At 38.6% G+C, this 21,531-nt stretch overlaps 1 protein-coding gene across 6 annotated transcripts in view; it reads right to left on the bottom strand.

The window, feature by feature from the left end:
- The window catches only part of ALG8 (ALG8 alpha-1,3-glucosyltransferase), a 40,379-nt gene extending 20,629 nt beyond the window's left edge, over window positions 1-19,750 (bottom strand). For 5 of the 6 annotated variants that reach the window (XM_042958936.1, XM_042958933.1, XM_007078957.3 and 2 more), the window contains exons 1-8: window positions 19,623-19,750; window positions 15,853-15,931; window positions 10,764-10,957; window positions 7,956-8,065; window positions 5,147-5,214; window positions 2,757-2,883; window positions 2,396-2,499; window positions 1,584-1,704 (exon numbers count right to left, since the gene is read on the bottom strand). In XM_042958936.1, coding sequence (XP_042814870.1) covers window positions 1,584-1,704; window positions 2,396-2,499; window positions 2,757-2,883; window positions 5,147-5,214; window positions 7,956-8,065; window positions 10,764-10,957; window positions 15,853-15,931; window positions 19,623-19,717 — 898 coding nt within the window. In that variant the 5' untranslated portion in view covers window positions 19,718-19,750. Of the gene's footprint in view, window positions 1-1,583; window positions 1,705-2,395; window positions 2,500-2,756; window positions 2,884-5,146; window positions 5,215-7,955; window positions 8,100-10,763; window positions 10,958-15,852; window positions 15,932-19,622 lie in introns of those variants that run through there. The other variant, XM_042958937.1, reaches the window with a different exon arrangement.
- Between the last annotated feature and the right edge of the window lie 1,781 nt (window positions 19,751-21,531).

Here is a 21,531-nt window from a genome sequence, read left to right as displayed (position 1 = left end):
CCGCCACATTGTTGTCCAGAGCGGCTGCACCAGTTTGCATTCCCACCAACGGTGCAAGAGGGTTCCCGTTTCTCCACATTCTTGCCAGCATCTATAGTCTCCTGATTTGTTCATTTTAGCCACTCTGACTGGCGTGAGGTGGTATCTCAGTGTGGTTTTGATTTGTATTTCCCTGATGAGGGGTGACGTTGAGCATCTTTTCATGTGCGTGTTGGCCATCTGGATGTCTTCTTTAGAAAAGTGTCTATTCATGACCAAGACATCTTTGAAGAGGCAGATATATAAGATAATGTACAGCCTAGTTTCCTCACTCGGACAAGGAAAGTGGCCCTTATACCTCATACCTGGTTATTTAAGGTTTTTGAATATAAATGTTAAGACATTCCTTGTAAGAGTCCTTGAACATCAAGGCTGGATTCACAGTGGGTGAGGGATAATACCAAATTATGATTTCCTTTAAGTATGCACCAAAACAGTGACAGCAGCTACTTGTGCCAAGAGCTTTGTAGCCATTACTTTCAGACCCCTGAGGCACAGAGAGATGTATAACTTGTCCAAAGTCACACAAGTGATAGGTGGTAGAATTAAACTCAGTTCTGTCTGGCTACAATGCTTCTGCTACTAACAACCTAGCATTTTTTTATTATTGCATGTTTCTTACAACATAGTGCATTGGTACAGTTACTTACATTATCCTCTTATTGTACTCACTAGAAGAATCAAGTGACTTGAAGAATGCCACAGAGCCACTCATTTATGCAGGTGGGCCTCCAACCAAGTCATCAGACTCTAGATCAGGAATTGGCAAATTCTACCTTGAGGGCCAAATCCCCAGCCTGTGACTAATTTTTGCATAGCCCGAAGCTAGGAAGAGTTTTTATATTTTTCAAGGTGGTAAAACAAACGAACAAAAACACCTTATGTGGTCTGCCAAGCCTAAACTATTTACTATCTGGCCCATTTTTTTTTCAGACAAAGCTTACTGATCCTTTGGGATCAGGAGGATCTCTTGATCCTCCCCATTTCCCATTAAGCTAGGCTATATTCACAAACTACTGTGAGTTATTCTAGAGTGAATTATTTTCAGTAGAACCATCTTAAGATATACATTATTATTATTATTATTTTATCACAACCCAAACTTAAAAGCCTAGCCTAGGTTTCCCATTTCTTCTCATCTCATGCATGACTATCATTTTCCTTACTGATAGAACACCTAGAGTCACAGCTTATACGGTCTTCTTTCCTTCTGCACACATTTAAGTTTAAAAGCAGAGTTAACTGCTGAATAACATTTTACTCAAGGCAAAAATTACCTTTTAAAAATGTCTAAATATTGTATTTTTTTTTTCCAAAGCAAAGGATCAACCTCATTGCCACAAATGGTTTTTATAAGGAACACAGCCTGTCTACTACACTGAAACCTTAGTCCCTAGAACTGCTCCCCTGTTTATTCTGAAAGCTGAAACACAAGGCTGGAGAACAAACAGTTCAGCCACATTCAAAACACAAAGCAGGATTTTCCATTTCTCAGTATGACTTGTCCAAATCCATCGTCTAAGTAAGAAGGCTGGCTACTATACCTATGATGGAGAGCACTTTGTCCAAAGCATTGTACAAAGCCCAGAAGTTTGGAGCCCAATATGCATGGCAGAGGCCCCTCTTGAAAGGGAAGAGTCGGGACAAGACTTGAGGCAGTTGGTTCTGTAGAAAAGAGATTAAACAGTGACCGATCTTTTCCAAATGCAAAAAGAGAACTAAAGAACCATCTGTGACATAGCGTGTAGAAAGTTCTAGTCCTTGTTCCCTCAAGTAGTTGTGTGATCCTGAGCAGTTCACAGAACCTCCTCTTGTCTAACCTACTCATCTGTTGAGTGGGACAAGATATGCTGAATACCAGTCCAGTACTGCTATGAGATAATTATAATAAGGGAAGAATTTACGAGCTGCAAAGGAGGAGACCCCAGGGTGAGGGAAAAAGGGGAAAACGAAAAATATTCATCGAACATCTATAATATTCTAGGCACTTTGAATGTTGTCAGTGAATGACTATGCAACACCATTAGTATTGATTTTGGAGTTACAAATAAATTATCACAAGTAAGCAAATGAGCAAATAAGGAAATCTGCGAACAATAATCATCAATTCTGTGTGTAAGTGTGTGTGTCTATGTGTGTGAAAGACATATAGTTAAACATGTAAATACACAGATACATATTTGAATGTGAACCAAAATGTCTGAAAGACCACATTCTGTCTTTGGGGAGTCATACTGGGGAAGAATCAGAAAAAAGTAGATTTGCTTCTTTTATACATTCTTTATTATTTTTTTCTAAACAACAGCAGCAACAACAAAAAACATGTATTACTTAATTTAAAAAATAAAAGACTTACCAAGGCTAGGAAGGGACCCAATGAAAGAGCAGAAACTAAAAAAACAATCAGTCCTAGAGAAATAACACGGACAAAGCTGAAACTGTTCCATCGGATGGATCCATCTACAGAAAAGGAACATTACCGTTACCAGGAGCATGGAAAACCATAACTTATACAATGTGCTAAAACCAGAAGTATCCCCTGATAGCACACCAGCCTTCATGATGTGACAAGAGCACAGAAAAGTCAAAATGGTCAAGGGTTTATAGGATCAATAAACGAGAGACATCTGCTGTGCCTCATAAAATCCTCTCACGAAGCAAGCTACCAAATCAAGGAAAAAGAAAATAAAGGTTTTGTTATTGTCACTAAAACTTGCCTGGTTTATTTGCAGTGAAACAGTAAGACCGTAGCAGGTATACACCATAAGCCGGGGCGACATAGAGGTAGATGTGCTTGAAGTGTAGAAGAACAGCAAAGAGAAATGCTCCTTCCATATGCCTTTTCTAGGAGATTTAAAAGGGAAATATCACTTTAAAATTCAGGATAAACTAAATGTAGTAATGTAGTATCCTGGTTGGATCCTGGAACAGAAAAATAACATTAGTGGAAAAACTAGTGAAATCTGAGTGCAGCACCAATGTTGATTTTTTAGTCTTTTTTTGTTTTTTAAGTTTTAATTTTAAGTCCAGTTAGTTAACCATACAGTGTTATGCTGGTTTTAGGTGTACAATAGTGTTTTTTAGTCTTGTTGAAAGAATGGACTATGAAAGTGTCATAGTTTTATGTAAGATGGTGACATGAGGGGAAAATGGGTGAGGGGCACAGGGACTCTCTGTACTATCTTTGTTAACTTTTCTATAAACCTAGGACTATTTTTAAAAAATTAAGTTTATTAAAAAATAAAAAAACCCTGGAGACTGGTTGCATAACAATGTGAATATACTTAAAACAATACTAGACTGTACACTAAAAAAATGGTTGATAGTTAATTTTATGTGTATTTCAACACAATTTAAAAAATACATATTTTAAAATCTATGTTCTGACATGCTTAATGAATGAAATCATCTGGGATATGTTTCAAAATAATCTTGTGTGTGTTTGTGTGTAGATCACTGTGCTATTTTTATTGTCTCTACTTTTGTATATGATTTAAATTTGCTATAATAAAAAGGTTTTAAATTTCAGGCAAATATTCTACATGCAATATAAGGAGAAAACAGGCAAGTGATTCTAGTTAGTTTTTATACTGAGCCTAGTTCATTACTGCAACAAATATTTATTTAATACGAAGCTTGATGCTAAGGTACAGGACACATTATCATAAAAACACACCCCAATGCTCCTTAAAGATCTGAAGCCCAGAGAATTCAATCACCCTCATCCCCTGGACCTGGGGATGAGAGTACGAAAGAATACATATGATGTTATGCTACCAAAGAGCCACCTAAATCTGGTGTTATAGATCAGGTAACATATAGTACTATCAGGCTGAAGACACCGGGTACAGTACTTGATCCTAACAAACTACCTACAAGAATTAAAGGTATTCTGATTTAAAACAAATAAACAACAACAACAAAAAATCCCCAAGTTGACTATAACTAAATAAATCTGAATTCTACCTACCTCACAGGAATTTGGGGATCAAATGAGATAATGTTCCTGTGGTTCAGCAAGGAAGCTGCCAAAGGGGCCATGAAAGGCCAGGTTCCTTCTCTCACTGTCTCATCAGGGTGTGCTCTAGAATAGATGAGTGAGGAATGATAAAGAAAAATAATGGGTTGTTTCCAGATCTCTGATCACCACTTTTTCAACTTAAGATTCAGAGAAGGTCTAGCTAGACTTTATTTAACAATCATTCACTGAATGCCAATTATGCTCTAAGTGCTACAAGGCTTTTTATGGTTAAAAGACAAAAACTTATCCAGACATTTATAGTGGACAAAGAATTTTAAAGCAGATTATCAAATTTGATCTTTCCAAAGTCCCTGTGAGGTAGGGGGCCCCCATTTTACAAATAAGAATGTAATAAGAGGTACATTTCATTTTATGGATGCAAAAACTGTGGCTGAGGGGGTTAAATGACTTACTTTCGGTTAATGGTTCCCAAACCTGACTGTGAATCAAAATTCCCTATAAATTCCTAAATGCCAGTGCTAAGGATTCTTATCCAGCATACAGAGAGGTGACCCCAAAATATGAACTTCTGATTTCTTCCTCTATAAAGAGGAGGAAAATAATGACAATAATTTCATAGAATAGTTGTGAGGTTTACTCAATAAGATATTATATATAATGTACCTAACCCAAAGAAGCCAATGCATTTGTGTGAGCCCTGTCTGAGTCATACAGTTCATTAGGGTCAGTCAGGATTTCAACTCAAATCTTCTGATTCCAAATCCCATACTTTCCATTACACTATGCTATATACTTCTGACGATGAAACCTCACCATCAGTTATTATATTGTAAAAACTGGAGACTTCATTCCTAGGTAAATGATTCCAGCCAAATACAGCAACACAAGTTTATTTCAGGCCTGCCACCCTCTAACAAGTTTCTAGAGTCTATGCGTAAAAGGAAGAAAATTATTGTCAAAAGAGAAGATGGGATTTATGAGAAATATGCAATAAAATTATCTATAGTGCTTGACAATTCAAAACAGTTCATCAAATAAGTCTACCCATCACCAACTTATTGTTGCCTTTCAAAGCTCAAAGTCAGACTTAAGGGCAAAAATCTAATCAGCCTATTTTGTATTTACCTGAAATAATCGTGCAATGGAGAGTAGCATTAATCCAAATAAAAAACCATTGTACTGGAAATGAATATCTGGACTTAGATTAAGGAAAGACAACAGAGGATACCAAATTTAAGTTGAATTGTTCCAGCAGATTGAATATAAAAATGCAAATGCTTTCCTAATAGGTAAACTAAAGACAAAAATATTCCTCCAGTTTGAACTTCTCATAAATGTGTTTTCTATAAACAGAGTCAAACCTTAGACAAACTCTAATTAAAATGTATATAGTGCCTGGGAATGCAAGCTGGTGCAGCCACTCTGGAAAACAGTATGGAGGTTCCTCAAAAAACTAAAAATAGAATTACCCTACGACCCAGCAATTGCACTACTAGGCATCTATCCACAGGATACAGGTGTGCTGTTTTGAAGGGACACATGCACCCCCATGTTTATAGCAGCACTATCAACAATAGCCAAAGTATGGAAAGAGCCCAAATGTCCATCGATGGATGAATGCATAAAGAAGACGTGGTATATATATACAATGGAGTGTTACTCTTTTCAAAAAGAATGAAATCTTGCTATTTGCAACTACGTGGATAGAACTGGAGGGTATTATGTTAAATGAAATTAGTCAGAGAAAGACAAAAATCGTATGACTTCACTCATATGAGGACTTTAAGAGACAAAGCAGATAAACATAAGGAAAGGGAAGCAAAATAATATAAAAACAGGGAGGGGGACAAAACAGAAGAGACTCATGAATATGGAGAACAAACTGAGGGTTACGGGAGGGGTTGTGGGAGGGGGGATGGGCTAAATGGGTAAGGGGCACTAAGGAATCTACTCCTGAAATCATTGTTGCACTATAAGCTACCTAATTTGGATGTAAATTTTAAAAAATAAAAAATAAAATAAAATAAATGTATATAGTGCCAAGGATTATATAGGGGATAAAAAAAATTATGTTTAAGAAGAAAACCAGGAAACTTTCCCATGTTTTTTCTATCTTAAAGACCCAGCAGCTACAGGACAGGGAGTTTTCTGGTTTTGTTTTTTGAATTAGGAATGAGAAAGGAAGGGACCTAACAGCTACTGAAGGCCACTGGCATGCAGCACCCCCTCGTTTATAGTATATATACACAATCTTAGTAAGCCTCACGACGAACTTGTGAGGACATCAGAGCTCAGAGCCATTAATCTACACACGGCCTAAAGCTACTGCAATGCCATAGCTAAGAGCTGAGTCCACGTCAGACTTGAACCAAAGTGTGGGTGTTTTCCTCACACATGGCTACCTTTATGAAAACTGTAAAATATTAGGCTCCTGTCGTTAAGATTTTAGTTTCATTCGTATCTTCTGGATTTAAGAACTTTGCCTGTTAATATGTGGTAATCTAAGGTGGTAGGTAGAAGAGCATGAAAGTCTGCCTGGTCCCATATGTAACACTGAGACAGGCCCTTTCCTAGACAAGGTATTTAGAATAATGTGTTCTAAAACTATGTAAGATATATGTATCTGATGAATCTAAAGACAGTTAACAAATCCCAGTATATTGCTTTACTGATGGTTTAACTGGTTCTTGAATATCACCACTAGCTTTTCAGAAACAAAGTGCTCTAAAAATCAGTGTCTGCTGCTAGGAATTTACCCAAGGGATACAGGAGTACTGATGCATAGGGGCACTTGTACCCCAATGTTTATAGCAGCACTCTCAACAACAACCAAATTATGGAAAGAGCCTAAATGTCCATCAACTGATGAATGGATAAAGAAATTGTGGTTTATATACACAATGGAATACTACGTGGCAATGAGAAAAAATGAAATATGGCCTTTTGTAGCAACATGGATGGAACTGGAGAGTGTGATGCTAAGTGAAATAAGCCATACAGAGAAAGACAGATACCATATGGTTTCACTCTTATGTGGATCCTGAGAAACGTAACAGAAACCCATGGGGGAGGGGAAGGAAAAAAAAAAAAAAAAAAAAAAAAGAGGTTAGAGTGGGAGTGAGCCAAAGCGTAAGAGACTGTTAAAAACTGAGAACAAACTGAGGGTTGATGGGGGGTGGGAGGGAGGGCAGGGTGGGTGATGGGTATTGAGGAGGGCACCTTTTGGGATGAGCACTGGGTGTTGTATGGAAACCAATTTGACAGTAAATTTCATATATTAAAAAAAAAAAAAAAAAAAGAAATTGTGGTTTATATACACAATGGAATACTACGTGGCAATGAGAAAGAATGAAATATGGCCTTTTGTAGCAATGTGGATGGAACTGGAGAGTGTGATGCTAAGTGAAATAAGCCATACAGAGAAAGACAGATACCATATGGTTTCACTCTTATGTGGATCCTGAGAAACTTAACAGAAACCCATGGGGGAGGGGAAGGAAAAAAAAAAAAAAGAGGTTAGAGTGGGAGAGAGCCAAAGCATAAGAGACTGTTAAAAACTGAGAATAAACTGATGGTTGATGGGGGGTGGGAGGGAGGGGAGGGTGGGTGATGGGTATTAAGGAGGGCACCTTTTGGGATGAGCACTGGGTGTTGTATGGAAACCAATCTGACAATAAATTTCATATATTGAAAAAAATTAAAAAAAAATAAATAAAATTACTTTCCAAGTGAAAAAAATAAATAAATAAAAATCAGTGTCTGGTACAGTTGGGAGAACCCATAGAAACCATAGTTTTGGGAACCCATGGACCCACCCCACACCCATTTCCAAAAGCAGCTCACATTTCAGAATTACCACTGAAGAAATAATTAATCTCATACTTAGTATATATCAGAGTAAGTAAGGGAATAGTGCAGAAAATGTCAAGGATACGGTCCACGATTAGCAACCCGAAGTTCCACAGCAGTAACACTGATAGAATAAACTTTGGCTTCTCTGTAAGTTCTTTACCTGCTTTTTTCCCATCAATGCATTTACAGCACCTACAGTGGAACACCAGGAAGGAAGCAGAAAGAGCTTTTATCTTCATTAGAACATCACCATACCACTACAGAGTACACTCTGATACACTTAGACATATTTTATTAGCTATTCCTGATAAACTGCCCATGCTGTTCTTGACTGCTTAAAAAGGTGACAGCAGAAACAAAGACCTCAGGGTCAGTTCCGTGTCTCTTTTTCAGCTCTGCTGATTTGAAACAGTCTTCATTTAGTAAAATGAAAAATAAACAAACAACCACCATAAACTCAAAGGGAAGGATTTTGAAAGTTGAGAGGGCACACACTATTTAGTCCTGAAGTCTAAAAAATGCAGACCATACCTGAAACTAATATAACAGTGTAACATTGTATATCAACTATAATAAAAAAATGAAGACCAGAATAATATGGTACTCTAAATTATATATCATAGCAGCCAAATTAAAAATAGAGCCACGAGGAGCACCTGGATGGCTCAGTTGGGTAAGCGTCCGACTCCTGATTTTGGCTCAAGTCATGGTTTGTGGGTTCGAGCCCTGCATTGGGCTCTGCCCTGACAGCACAGAGCCTGCTTGGGATTCAATCCCTCCCTCTCTCTCTGCCGCTCCCCTACTTACTCTCTCTCTCTCAAAAATAAATAAATAAACATTTGAAAAAAAATAGAGCGGGGTGCCTCAGTGGCTCAGTTGATTAAGCTCCAACTTTGGCTCAGGTCATGATCTCACGGTTCGTGAGTTTGAGCCCCATGTTGGGCTATGTGCTGACAGCTCAGAGCTTGTTGACTGCTTCAGATTCTATGTCTCCCTATCTCTCTGACCCTCCCCCGCTCATGCTCTGTTTCTCTCTCTCAAAAGTGAACATTAAAAATAAAAATAAATATCAGACCTAACATCCCCTTAAAAAAAAAAATAGAGCCACGAACTCATAGCTCCTGATTGTCCAAATAATTTTAAAAACATTTATTAAAAATGTGTATCATTTAAAGGTCAAGATCTATTATTAAATGACAATAGCAAGTGAAAAAAATTATGATCCTATTTTTATTTTATAAAAATTATATTCAGACATAGAAGAGAGAATGAAATAATATATAGCAAAATGGTGATGGTGATAGCTGTAAGTGGAGGAGTATGGGTCACTTCGACTTTGTGTACATGTGTGGTTTTCGGTTTTCCAAAATTATGACAACAATGCATAATCCCAGAAAAAGGATTTTAAAAAATACGTTTGAGTATCAGCAAATCGCAAAAACAGAAATCTAAGCCCCAAAAAAGAAATAGACAATAAAGAAGCAATTAAAGAGGGGTTAGCAAAAGGTGTTCTGCTTTTCCTCCATGGAGCCTATTTCCTCAACAGAGACAGTAACCTTACAGGGTAATTGAGAAAATTAAGTAAGTTACTGTCTATACTTTGTGCCTGGTTCTGGGAACTGGGACATAGATCTCAACAATTTATATCTTATTTAACTGCTCCTTCTACACTGTAGGTAGAAATGAATTCTATTCCCTCTTCCTTCTGCTCATATGCCTTCTCTAGGAACTTCAATTCAACCATTTTGAGTTTAAAGGAGTACATCACAACTCACCTTCCCTTCCAACTCTTGCTAGGTCATAAACAGACTGAATGTTAAGGTGTCAAGTGGGAACTACTCCTTGAGAATGAGCAGGGGTTAAAACATTGCCAAGGGACTCTTGCCTAAATGGGGCAGGGGTTCAGTGTAGAGGGCCTCACAAATAGAGATGATCCATTTGTGACAAGGGTCATGAAGGGACACAGCTGGTGGTCTGTCACATCATACCAGCAGGCTTAATAAAGTATTGGGACAGAATAGGAACCAACATTAACCGAGAACTTACTACTTACAAGTCACTGTGCAAGACATTGTATATATGTCTAGTCAACTAAAATTAATTTATAAGTAAAAGATGCAAAGTATAAAAATATAAAATATAAACATAACTTAAAATTAGTGAAGAGTCTAAGGCGCCTGGTGGCTCAGTCGGTTAAGGGTCAGACTTCGGCTCAGGTCATGATCTCATAGCTCATGTACTGAGAGTTCAGAGCCTGGAGTCTGCTTCAGATTCTGTCTCCTCTCTCTCTGCCCCTCCCCCCTGCCTGTGCTCTGTTTCTCTAAAATGAATAAATGTTACAAAAATTTTTTTTTAAGTTAGTGAAGAGTCTTCATGAAGGAAAGAGTCCAGAAACAACAACTAAAAGCACTCAGTAAGGTTTCCTGAGTTTACTAGAATGGGCACTCCATTGGTGGTCAGCACAATGAGTATGTGTACATGAGTGCGTGTGCTGTATGTATGTGTGTGTATCCTAAAGAATAGGGTAGGTCACAGAAGCCTCTGGGGGCCGGTTACAAGAAAGGAAAGAAAAGCATATGGAGCCATTCTGAGCAGGAGAAATGGTCATGGAACTCTACGTGAGACTACTCCTCAGAACACTCACAATCTCTTGTTCTGCCTCTGCCTTGTAATCCCACCTCATTCCCCATTGTCTTCCACAAGATATAGCTAGCCTACCTACTGTAATTACTCACTGTACAGTTTAAAACACAGTAACAGAGTTCAGAACTATTCTAGAATTTGCTATCACGTGAGCTTTGTTTCTCTCAAATGAGGAACCAGTTAATACTACTTAATATTGTATTATGTCCTCAACACCTTCCACACAAAATGACATTCTCAGACTTACTCGTGGACAGCATACACAAAGAGTGCATCTGTAAAGATGACAGAAAATCTCTGGAAAAGTAAGGTTCTCGAGCTGGAATAGTTCAGATTATGGAGATTCAGCATCTCTTGATCAAAATATTTGGCAACATGTGACAGGGCATACTCAAACCACGCAAAAAAAGGCGGATAATCCAAGGTCCATTCTGAAGTTGCCTGTAAAAATAAAAAAATAGAACATATCCTAAATAACTGAATAAACAAAGTTGGTGTAAAGACTGAAAATCCTCACTCTCTAGTCTTTAAAAAAGCACATGAAATAAAATTGCATTCAAAATATGACCTAGGGGTGCCTGGCTGGCTCAGTTGGAAGAGTGTGCGACTCTTGATTTTGGGATTGTGAGTTCAAGTCCCACAATGAGTACAGAGATTAAAAAACAAAACAAAACAACTTTAAAGAAATGATTAAATTATTGAGTAATTTCTATGTAAGACTGAGCAGACCACCAAAACCTGGTTCCTAAGTTATTTAATAATGGTCTTCAATTTTCCTTAAATAGAATTAACTATATTTCAAAGAAAATTAATGAAACTTGCAATAATAACCTTGGTTCTGACATGGTGCTACTCATGTAAATATAAAAAGGGAGCTACGGTATAACAAATGATTCACTAGCTTGGGTTCAAGTTCTGTCTCAGAGACTCAACTTCTCTATTCGTAAAATGAGGTAGTGTGAGGGTTAATTGATATAATACATATGAAACACAGTTATGAATGACAAAAGATAACACAAATGCTATTTATCTTTTGTTCTTATAGGTTATCAGATACTGAGATTAAGAGAGCAAAAGTCACTCCTTGCCATTTCTGTATTCTGAACCTTTAGTAAGTGCCTGATATATTAAGTATGAAAAAATCATCAGTTAAATAAATAAGCAATCACTAATGAGTAAATGAAAATACAGATCATATGAAATAGAGAGTATATGAAATATATAACTTCAGGATATTATGTTTTGTTAGATTACTCTAGGTCTCCATTTCCTCACCCAAACAACAGGGATGCACCTACCTCATTACTGCATTAAATTTTACATATGCATTTCAAATACTATTTACATAGTATTGAACCAGAAACAAAGTGTCCGTAAATATTATTTATCATTTAAAAAATTATTGCTATCACCATAGGATGTCCCTAAAACTAAACTCAGACCTTGCACCTCTAAGAGCTCAGATGGTAATAATAATCTCCCAACTCTGTATTTGTTGCTCTTTTCAATGGGAAATTCCTCTCCTTCTGGAATTGCACTGAAGGTTCACTGGGTACTAACTGGGTGCTCATAGGGACTACTATTTAGGGTCGCTCTGTGGTATAAAATGAGGTGAGAGAGACTCTGACAAACTACTTGTTAGCTCTTTGTTCATGGTAAGGCTAAATGACAACTTTGGGTCCAGATAAGAAGTAGCTTGTTTCCTCTCCCTGCAGGTACCAACATGTAGAAAGCCTCAGATCTGAGGCAAACCCAGAGGTTGTATGTCTTAAGCACTCAGGCTATGAACCCACCCACTAAATTCTCTATGAAAAGTTCCTTCCCTAATCCCAAGTTTCCAATGGGGAGTGTAAACAAGATGAGCTATTAAATTGGAGAAAGAAAAGTTAGAAATTCTATTTTTTAATTTCATCCTGTTTAATGTCTACTTTTAATAGTATGTTAATAAGGCAGTACTTTTATAATTTATAAATAAACTCACATGGAGTAGTAAATGATCAAAATGTTTTCTTGCGGGGTATCTGGGTGGCTCAGTAGGTTAAGCGTCCAGCTCTTGATTTCAGCTCAGGTCATGATCTCACGGTTTGTGAGCTGGAGACCTGCATCGGGCTCTGCATAGTGCAGAAGCTACTTGGGATTCTCTCTCTCTCCCTCTCCCTCTGCCCCTCCCTGTATGTGCTCGGTCTCTCAAAATAAATAAACTTAAAAAAATTTTTTTAAATGTTTTCTTGCTAGGGTATAGATATTTAAGAAACAAATTTAGAAATCACTGCTCCATATAATTCCAGGAAAGTCAACATCAACTTAAACTTTAACATATGCAGTTCCCAGCTACAGTTTCTATGTCAGAGTTCACTCTACCCTGAAATAGCCATTTACTCTACAGAAGTGTAAAAGGTTTTGTCCTACTTTACCTTATTTGGAACATTTATTACTTTAAATAAAATGGGGACTAGGAAAAGCATTGAAAAAAACTGGGAGGGACAGGTGCTGCCTGGGAGATGGCCATTTTTCCAAAATAAAATGTCCCTGTCGTTTCTTTGCTATTCCCAATTCCATACCACTCAGAGGCTCTCTACATGCTGCTCCTATTCCCCACACAAAGACTTTCCAAATCTAGCTGAGAAGGTTCTCTGGACCTCAAGGATTTCCATCTGGGCCATTTTCTTACCTCAACAGTTTTTGGGAAGCCAGTTAGGCTATTAGCTATCATTTCCTCCCAAGTAAACAGTTCCATCACTTAACTAATATTTGGCAGAAGTGGAACTAAAATCTGAGGCTTCTGACTCCAAATCCATTAGCTCAGTAAGCTAGTACAATAGAGCTGTAGAGAGCAAGATGGAGTCACTCATGTCAAGCAGTGACTCATGTCAAGTAGTGTGGTAAGCAGCCAAGGGCGTTGCAACTAAGACCATATATCATGAAACCAGAACATGCTGACAACTCCCAGAACTGATAACCAGCAGAACCAGAAGAAGCCTGCAAAGACCCACTGACCCTTTCACTGTATTCAACGTCTGGAGAGTCTGACAGTTTGCTGCAAAAGTCCTCCCTTTTTAAAGGAGCTTAATCAGTCTTGGGTCTTTGCAGGCTTCTTCTGGTTCTGCTGGTTATCAGTTCTAGGAGTTGTCAGCCTGTGCTGGTTTCATGATATCTGGTCTTAGGTGCAACGCCCTTGGCTGCTTACCACACCGCTTAATATGAGCAACTCTATCTTGCTCTCAAGAAGAGCTATTTCTTCAGATATAGAAACATCTAACCTCACAGCACCTGGGTGGCTCAGTTGGTTAATCATCTGACTCTTGATTTCAACTCCGGTCATGATCTTAGGGTCTGAGAGTTTGAGACCCATGTTGGGCTCTTCACTGATGGCACTGGAGCCTGCTTGGGATTCTCTTTCCTTCTCTCTGCCCCTCTCCCACTCACGTGTGTGCATGCGCATGCTCTCTATCTCTCAAAATAAACCAATAAACTTTAAAGAAAAAAAAAGAAATATCCAACTTCTTCATATGAAGATTCAAAACAACTGTGTTCATTCCACAAGTATTTACTGTGGGTCTCTTTGGTGTCTTTCCCAACCAGTCGACCAATCAATTTAAGCTGAAGCCAGAGCAGAAAGGTAGGTTTGAAGTCACAGTTAGGTAGTCCACTGCTCACATGTTCACTCTCCTTACCATGTCAGAGAGACCCTTCCAGACCTGACCTCATGTGCCTCTCCAGCCTTATCCCCTACTGTGAGGTTCTTGTCTCATATAGTCAAGCCTTGCCCACAACTGAGTTTTGCTCCTTATTGGCTCTTGTGGTTATTTTTGAGCAGAGCAGGAAGAACAAAGAAGTATACCATTACAAGAATACTCTTTTTTTCCTTTAGTAAGCTCTATGTCCAATGTGGGGCTTGAACTCACAACCCTGAAATCAAGAGCTGCATGCTCTACTGACTGAGCCAGCCAGGTACCACAAGAGTATCTTTTATATAAGACTCTTTTATCTAAAATAAATTGATAAAGAAGACAGCTTTGGCCTAAATAGTGTTCTAGGAATCCTAAGTTAACAGACAATGGTGAAGGTTATAGGAACACATGAAAGAACATCCAGAAAGAGTTAGAGAATTGAAATTCTGTACCACAAAGAGAACCCTAGAGTACCAGCTGTTTAAAGGGTGTACAGATGAGGAAAAGTTAACAAAGGAGACAAGGAAGGAATGGTCAGAGAGAAAGAGAAGACAGGGGGCTGCCTTCTTATTTACAGTCTAAGGCTCATGATATGAATAATGCTAATTCTTAATAACTCTTAATGTTTACTGAGCACTTCTGTTCCAAGCACTGTGCTAAGGATTATAAGCATCATATTCATTTCACTCTAATGCTTATTATCATTTAATAGTTAGGGATGTTGAGGCTTTGAGAGGTCAAGCAGTTTGCCCACAGTCACTCAGCATGGGTGTTAGCTGGCAGAACTGAAAGTCACGGAGAGGTGGTCTGGAATCACAGCCCCAAACTCTTGACTGCTAGGCCACACAAAATGTCTTCTAATGGATATGTATACATGCAAACTGAACTATCTTATACTAAAGCAATTACTTAAAGATCCTTAGCATTCCTATCAAATACTTATAATGTTATTATGTGAGAAGAACTCGGTCCCTTAGGTCAATTGTTCTTAAGCTTTTTTGGTACAAAGGACTATTCTAATCTGACAACAAACAAACAAACAAACAAACAAACCCCAAAAGCAACAATGAATTAAGAGAAAACTTTGCAGATTGTCTTAAAAAAACCTCCCTGCAGCAGAGTGCTATTTTTGATCAAGACACTTCTGAAGTATCATATGCAACTTAGTAATTCATACCAGAAATAAAAATACATAGTTTTCAAAAATAATAGAAGAGAATGGTTTGTATATTATCAGAAACCTATATATCACATTTGATTATTTCTTTTTTCATAAATAGTGGGGATTAGCAGGATCTTAGAAATAATTCATTCCTAATCTTTATGTGCCAGATGAGAAACTAAGGCTCAGAGAAATGAAATATATTTTCTATGCTGTGACAGAGCCAGGCCTGGAATCTAATTATTCCTCTTTCCCAGTCCCAAATTCTTTCAAAAGGGGTGCAGCGAATATTATACTTTCTAATTTATTGTTTGGGAAACTCATTTTGAAGTACAGGGACTCCCTAATAGTGCCAGAGGACAGAACTGAGGAAAAAGTACAATTTTTATAAAGATTAATTAGAGCTATAATCACATGGAAAACTTCTGATATCAGTAAGACTTATATGATTTCACACATCACTGTAAAAGACAATCCACCAAAAAAGTGAAAATTTAACTTACCTCATAATACCACTGTGATACTGGCAAACTGTGAGTGATAGCAAGCCAGTTTCGGTGTACTTCAAAATCTGTGGAATGGCTATTCAAAGTAATCAGATGAGTAAAATGAGATTTTGTTACATTTATCAATTTCACATTTCTAAAATTATGCTTTTAAATGGACTAACACTCCTATACAGCCACAGTTCATGATCCTCTAAAAACACAAACAGGCATTACATAATCCTGAGACACCTCACTTATCTGAAGGCCAGACCTCCTTCTGGAAAAGTTGGGGATCTACAAGTAAGTGAAAAGGTTCTTGGAGTTATCTAAAGGGCTGGGCAAAATCCCATACTCTTTCTTAAGGGAGGTCCTCTGGCTATTGCTCAGAGGTCACTTACTCTTGTTCACAAAGAATTCTAACAATATTCATTATCTGGAAAATGCTTCACACACCAGCTAGAACTTCAAGGATGAGTAGGAGTTCATCAGATGGAGAAGGTGAGAAAAGGCCCCTGCCCTGCCTTTCCCATGTGTCCTAATTCCTCACTATGTGTAAATATAGTCAAGAATCTCTCCTGCAGGGAAAGAAACATTTTCTCTTCTACCCTTCTAAGTTCTGTAGCTGGTCTAAGAATTAAACTGACATAAGACAAATTTAACAGGAGAAAAAAAAAAGCCAATTTTAATAATATATGTATATATGGGAGCCCGAAAAGAGATGAGAAAGACATGAGGCTTAAACGGTGGCCAAATGATTAAGGCTCATATACCACCCTGAACTAAGGACAGGGATAGGAGCCTGGGGCTTCAAATGGGGAGAAGGAATTCAAGTGAGAAGATGTTTGGTGCACAAAGGTCACCCTGCCAGCAGATAAGTCTCTCAGGTGGAAAAGTGATCTCTGGTAACAGCTCTCTTTCTGGTACAGGCCCCCTTTCTCACATCAATTTTCCTTATAAAAAGGAAAAACTTACAAATCTTATTAAAAGGGTAACTTCTACTGTTTTCAGAGCTTCTCCTGCATCTGCAGTTTCTCCAAATAATCAGCCCCAAATAATCCTTATGACAAAGAGACATATTTTGGGATGGCATATTCTGTGCCTTTCTCCCCTCTTTAGAATAATTTTCTTTTCCCATTTGTCTACTGCAGTATTTCCCTTCCACGTCTTGAACAGCACCTGATATACAGATGGGCTCAACACATTCCTGTGGAGTTAACCACTCATCATCAAAGTCAACGAGTTCCACAGCAAAACCCGATTAACACTTTCCAATGTTTTATATAACCTTTCCAGTGTCAGCTATCTCCTGAGTTTCCTAGCCAACTTTCATGGCTTTCCATTCCAATATTCATCAGGTAAACGCTGATGATCCCCTATGTTCAGTTCTTGGTCCTCTTTTTATGCAACTTATTCTACTCTGGACAATCTTATTCATTCTTATTGCTTCCATTATTAACGGTATAATGATGACTTCCAAACCACAGTACAAGCTTTATCTCTTTCCTGAGTTCTAGAGATAGGTATCTCCAAATTCCTGCTGACAATGTCCCCTTAATTTCCTATGGATTCCTCAAAATCACAATTCAAAACTGATCTAGCATTTTAATTTCTAAGTATATTCAGTAGTCAACAGAAATACATTTACATATGTTTATCAAAAGACATGTACTGGGCGTGGTCTTCAGGCCTCCAATTACATGTCAATTCCTGAGACTTTCCTTGACACCCAATCTAAGTAAGTCTCCCTAGTAGTCCCCTTATAAAATCCCATTCTTTCCCCTTATAACACTTTTTTTTTTAATGGATTCATCTGTTTAATATAGAGATACAACACTGTGTCAATACTAGGCACCATAAAATGTAAACACAATTACTGTCATAAACCTGGAAAGAACCTTTAAGGATTCAAAGTGGCTTTGTTTAGTTACCATTTGCATATAGTGCAGAGAAAGGTCTTCATGTTATTAGCAGTATGTACACAAGAGGTCCAAATTATGAGACAGATAAAAAAGTTGTGTTCTTTAAACATTGTTAAACTAATTTTGTAGTAACAGCCAGGTTTATCTTTCTTTCACTAACCATGTTCCCTGTTCAGCACATCATAACAAGAGCATAATGAAGTGAATGACGAAATAAAAGAATTTTGATACACTTGCACACAATACATTCTATTTATATGATTAAACATTTGATCATACAGTACTTTCCTACAGGATTGCTGGCTAATTTTCTTCATAACACTTAATACAAGTGTAGTTGTGTAATTACATATTTACTTTAATTTGTTGCTGGAACTGTTATCCTACTAAACTATACCCTTTATAGGATTAGTGATCATATCCATTTTGTCCTCCCCTGTAGTACCTAGCCCAGTACATGGTATACAAAAAGCAGTTAACAGTTTGTTCACTATATTTACATTTATCCTGTAATACCGTAATGCTGTAGTCCTTCCCTCTCACATCCCAGGGTTTTGCAGTTGAGAAGCAGAACATTAACTACAACTATATATGCTCTTAATCCTGGACTAAGAGCAGTATTGAAAGTAACAACCCTGAAGTAACTAAAGCAAGAAATATTACTTTATATACACAGATCTACAGTTAAAAAAAAAAAAAAAAGAATTCCCTTTCACTCCGATTTGAAAGGAATTTCTTCATTTTAGAAAGATTTTTTTTCCAATTTGCTTTTAAAATGGAGATATGTTTCTTATTTATTTTCAGTTGCACAGAAAGTTCAACTGACCAACTCCTTTTTCTAAGTCCCTGTAAGTCATTTTGCTAAACCTACACACATTTCATTGCTTATATAATTACATAGACACATCAGTATAAATGCACACTCTATCCATACAGTTCTTCCATACCCAGCAGGATATCACCAAGAACTTGAACCAAATGATACCAGTAAACCAAAACCTAAACTGGGAAGAGGTGGGGAGACCTGGAAGGAAGGGAGAAAAGGAATGAAAGGATAAATGATGGGATAAGAGTTAGGAAGGATGAACAGATGGTGGAAGCTAATATTGAGTACCCACAGTATACATATTACTTGGTGGATACTTCCTAACTGGTTTCCATGCTTTCAGCCTTGCCCCTCTATTTTTCAAATAGCAATCTAATCCTGTGTGATCTGGCCACTGTCCACCTCATCCTGTGCCATTCTCCTCCTCCCATCATGCTCTTCAGCAACAAGGGTCACTTACTGTTCCCAGAATGCTCTTGAGTTTTTTTTCCTACCACAGGGCATTTACACTTATTCTCTCCTATGCTTGAACTGATTTTTACATGGCTTATTCTCTTTCATCCTTCAAATTTTAACTCAAACATCACCTCCTAAAAGAGGGGTAAAGCCTTGACCTGTAGTCAATTTCTTTTATACATCCTATCACAATCTGAAACATTCGTTTTTGTCTGCCCCCACTAATCTATCGAGGGCAAGAATCGGAAATGTCTTTCTCACCACTGGATCTCTAGTGCCTAGCCCAGCAGACAACTGTTAAATACAGCTGAACGAATGGTGGAGCTGAGTGTTCTTAATCTGCATATTAAGGATGAAGACCCAAGGCTTAAAAACATTTAACTCAGTCAGCGCCAAGCCTGAACCTAGCCATCCAGGGCTATGATCTAGTTCTCAGGTCAAGTAACAATCAATCGGCGGAGCGGGAAGCTTAGCAAAAGCATAGCGGAGCCTACAGGAGCGTTCAAGTTCCCTTCCCTCCTCCCACCCACGGGCATCCTCGCTTCTCTCTCCCGCTTTGACCAACCGTGGTGCGGGTCCCTTACTATGTGGGGATGAGAAGGCATTTGAGGAGAGTCACCCCGAGCGCCAAAGCCGAAAACCAATTGCCACCACCCATCGCAATTCCGAGAGCGGCCATTACTGTAGCGCCCGGCGCTTTCAACCAACTGGATCCACATCCGGGCTCCCGCGCATGCGGGAAAGGCCGTCTGAGGCGGCGCCTAGGCCGCTGCGCGCATGCGCTCAGCCAGTCCGGCCGTGGGACTCTAGTGCTGTGACATTTAAACCTCCCGCTAACTGTCCCTTCACCGCCCCGTCTCACTCCAGGGCTCGGCAGGGCGTGACAGTGTCTGCGCGGATTTCTTACGGCGACAAGTTAAGTTGGCGACAAGTTAAGTTTCGTTAGCTGCTTCATACTTATCTTTAAATAGTTGCTGGGTGTCTGCTCTGGCGTTTCCTGCATTTTGCCTGGCAAAACCCGGCGTTGGGGCACCTAGGCGAGAGAGGACTGTATCTTCTTGCACCGGAGACGTAGTGGAGGAGACAGCATTGTAACCCGAGAGTTGCTGTAGTCGAAAGCACCTGAGAATCCTGGAGGTGCCTAATGCAGGCACCTGAACAGAAGTGTCAGCTCCAGGTAGAGAATGGTGTGAGCAAAGATGCAGAGGTGTAAAACGTCTGTGCTTCTAGAACTCGGAGTTAGGTTCTTGGTGCGGCACCTGCCAGAGTGGAACCCATTCTGGACGCAGGCTAGAGTCTAGTGCTTGTCACACAAAGTATAAATAACTTGGGAATCTTGTGAAGATTCTGATTCAGTAGGACTAACAGACTCCTAGCCGTGCCAGTGCTGCTGGTGCATGGGCTATAAGGGCCAAGGCATGAGGAATGGAGTTAGTCTTACTACATCATGTACTGTCTGATCTTGGACACATGACTAATCTCTCTAAACCTCAGTTTCCTGTTCTGTAAATAGATAAAAATGGTGTCTACCTCATAAAATGGCTGAGAGTATTGAATGAGTGCACGTAAATAGCTCTGTATGGTGCCAGGACAGAATAAAGGCTCAATAAATAATGTTTCAGAGAAGTTAAGTATCTTGCTGAAACATGCACAGCATGTAGGTGACAGTGTCACTCTCCTCATAGGAGCTTATGCCCTCCTACATCTTCAAATGCTACACACTTGAATATGACACTCAGATGTAGACCTCATGCCTAGCCCTCTTCTTTCACCTCCAGACCCTTATATCCAACTGCCTAACTGACCTCTCTTAGATCTTTTAAAGGCAACTTGCATTAGTTTCCTATTCTTGCTGTAACAAATTACCACAAACTTAAAGCATAAGCTTAAAACAGCACAAATTTATTCTCTTACAGTTCTCGAGGTCAGAAGTCTAAAATCAATCTCGACAGGCTTGTGACACCTTAAAGTTAAGGTGTCATTGATTCCTTCTGGAGGCTCTGAGGGGAGAATCTATTTTCTTTTAGTTTTTGAAGTTGTCTGAATTCCTTGGCCCCTTCCTCACATCTGTAACCTCTTCCTTCTATTGTCACATCTAGTGTTCTTCTGGGCTCAAATCTTCCTGTGCTTCCCTCTTGTGAGGACACATGTGATTACATCTAGGGCCCACCTGGATAATACAAAATAATCTCCCTTTCTCAAAATTTAATTTAATCATTTCTGCAGAGTGCCTTTTGCCATAGGCAGTAATATTCACAGGTTCCAGGGATTCAGTTTACCATATACCTTCAAGCTCAATATTCCCAAAACTGAACTCACTATGTTGCAATATTATCTAATCAGAATGATATCAACCATCCAGTTGTTCACTCCCCCACCCTGTACTTGCAAACTCACTGTGAATTGACTAACTCAACATGCATTCCCAATCCTCTTCTACCTTTTCCATTTTTTTCTAAAGAGGATAGAAAAGCCAAACAGTTGAACTTCCAG

Source organism: Panthera tigris, chromosome D1 (assembly GCF_018350195.1).
Source record: "Panthera tigris isolate Pti1 chromosome D1, P.tigris_Pti1_mat1.1, whole genome shotgun sequence".
Taxonomy (NCBI): domain Eukaryota; kingdom Metazoa; phylum Chordata; class Mammalia; order Carnivora; family Felidae; genus Panthera; species Panthera tigris.
This window is presented reverse-complemented; position numbering and strand designations above follow the sequence as displayed.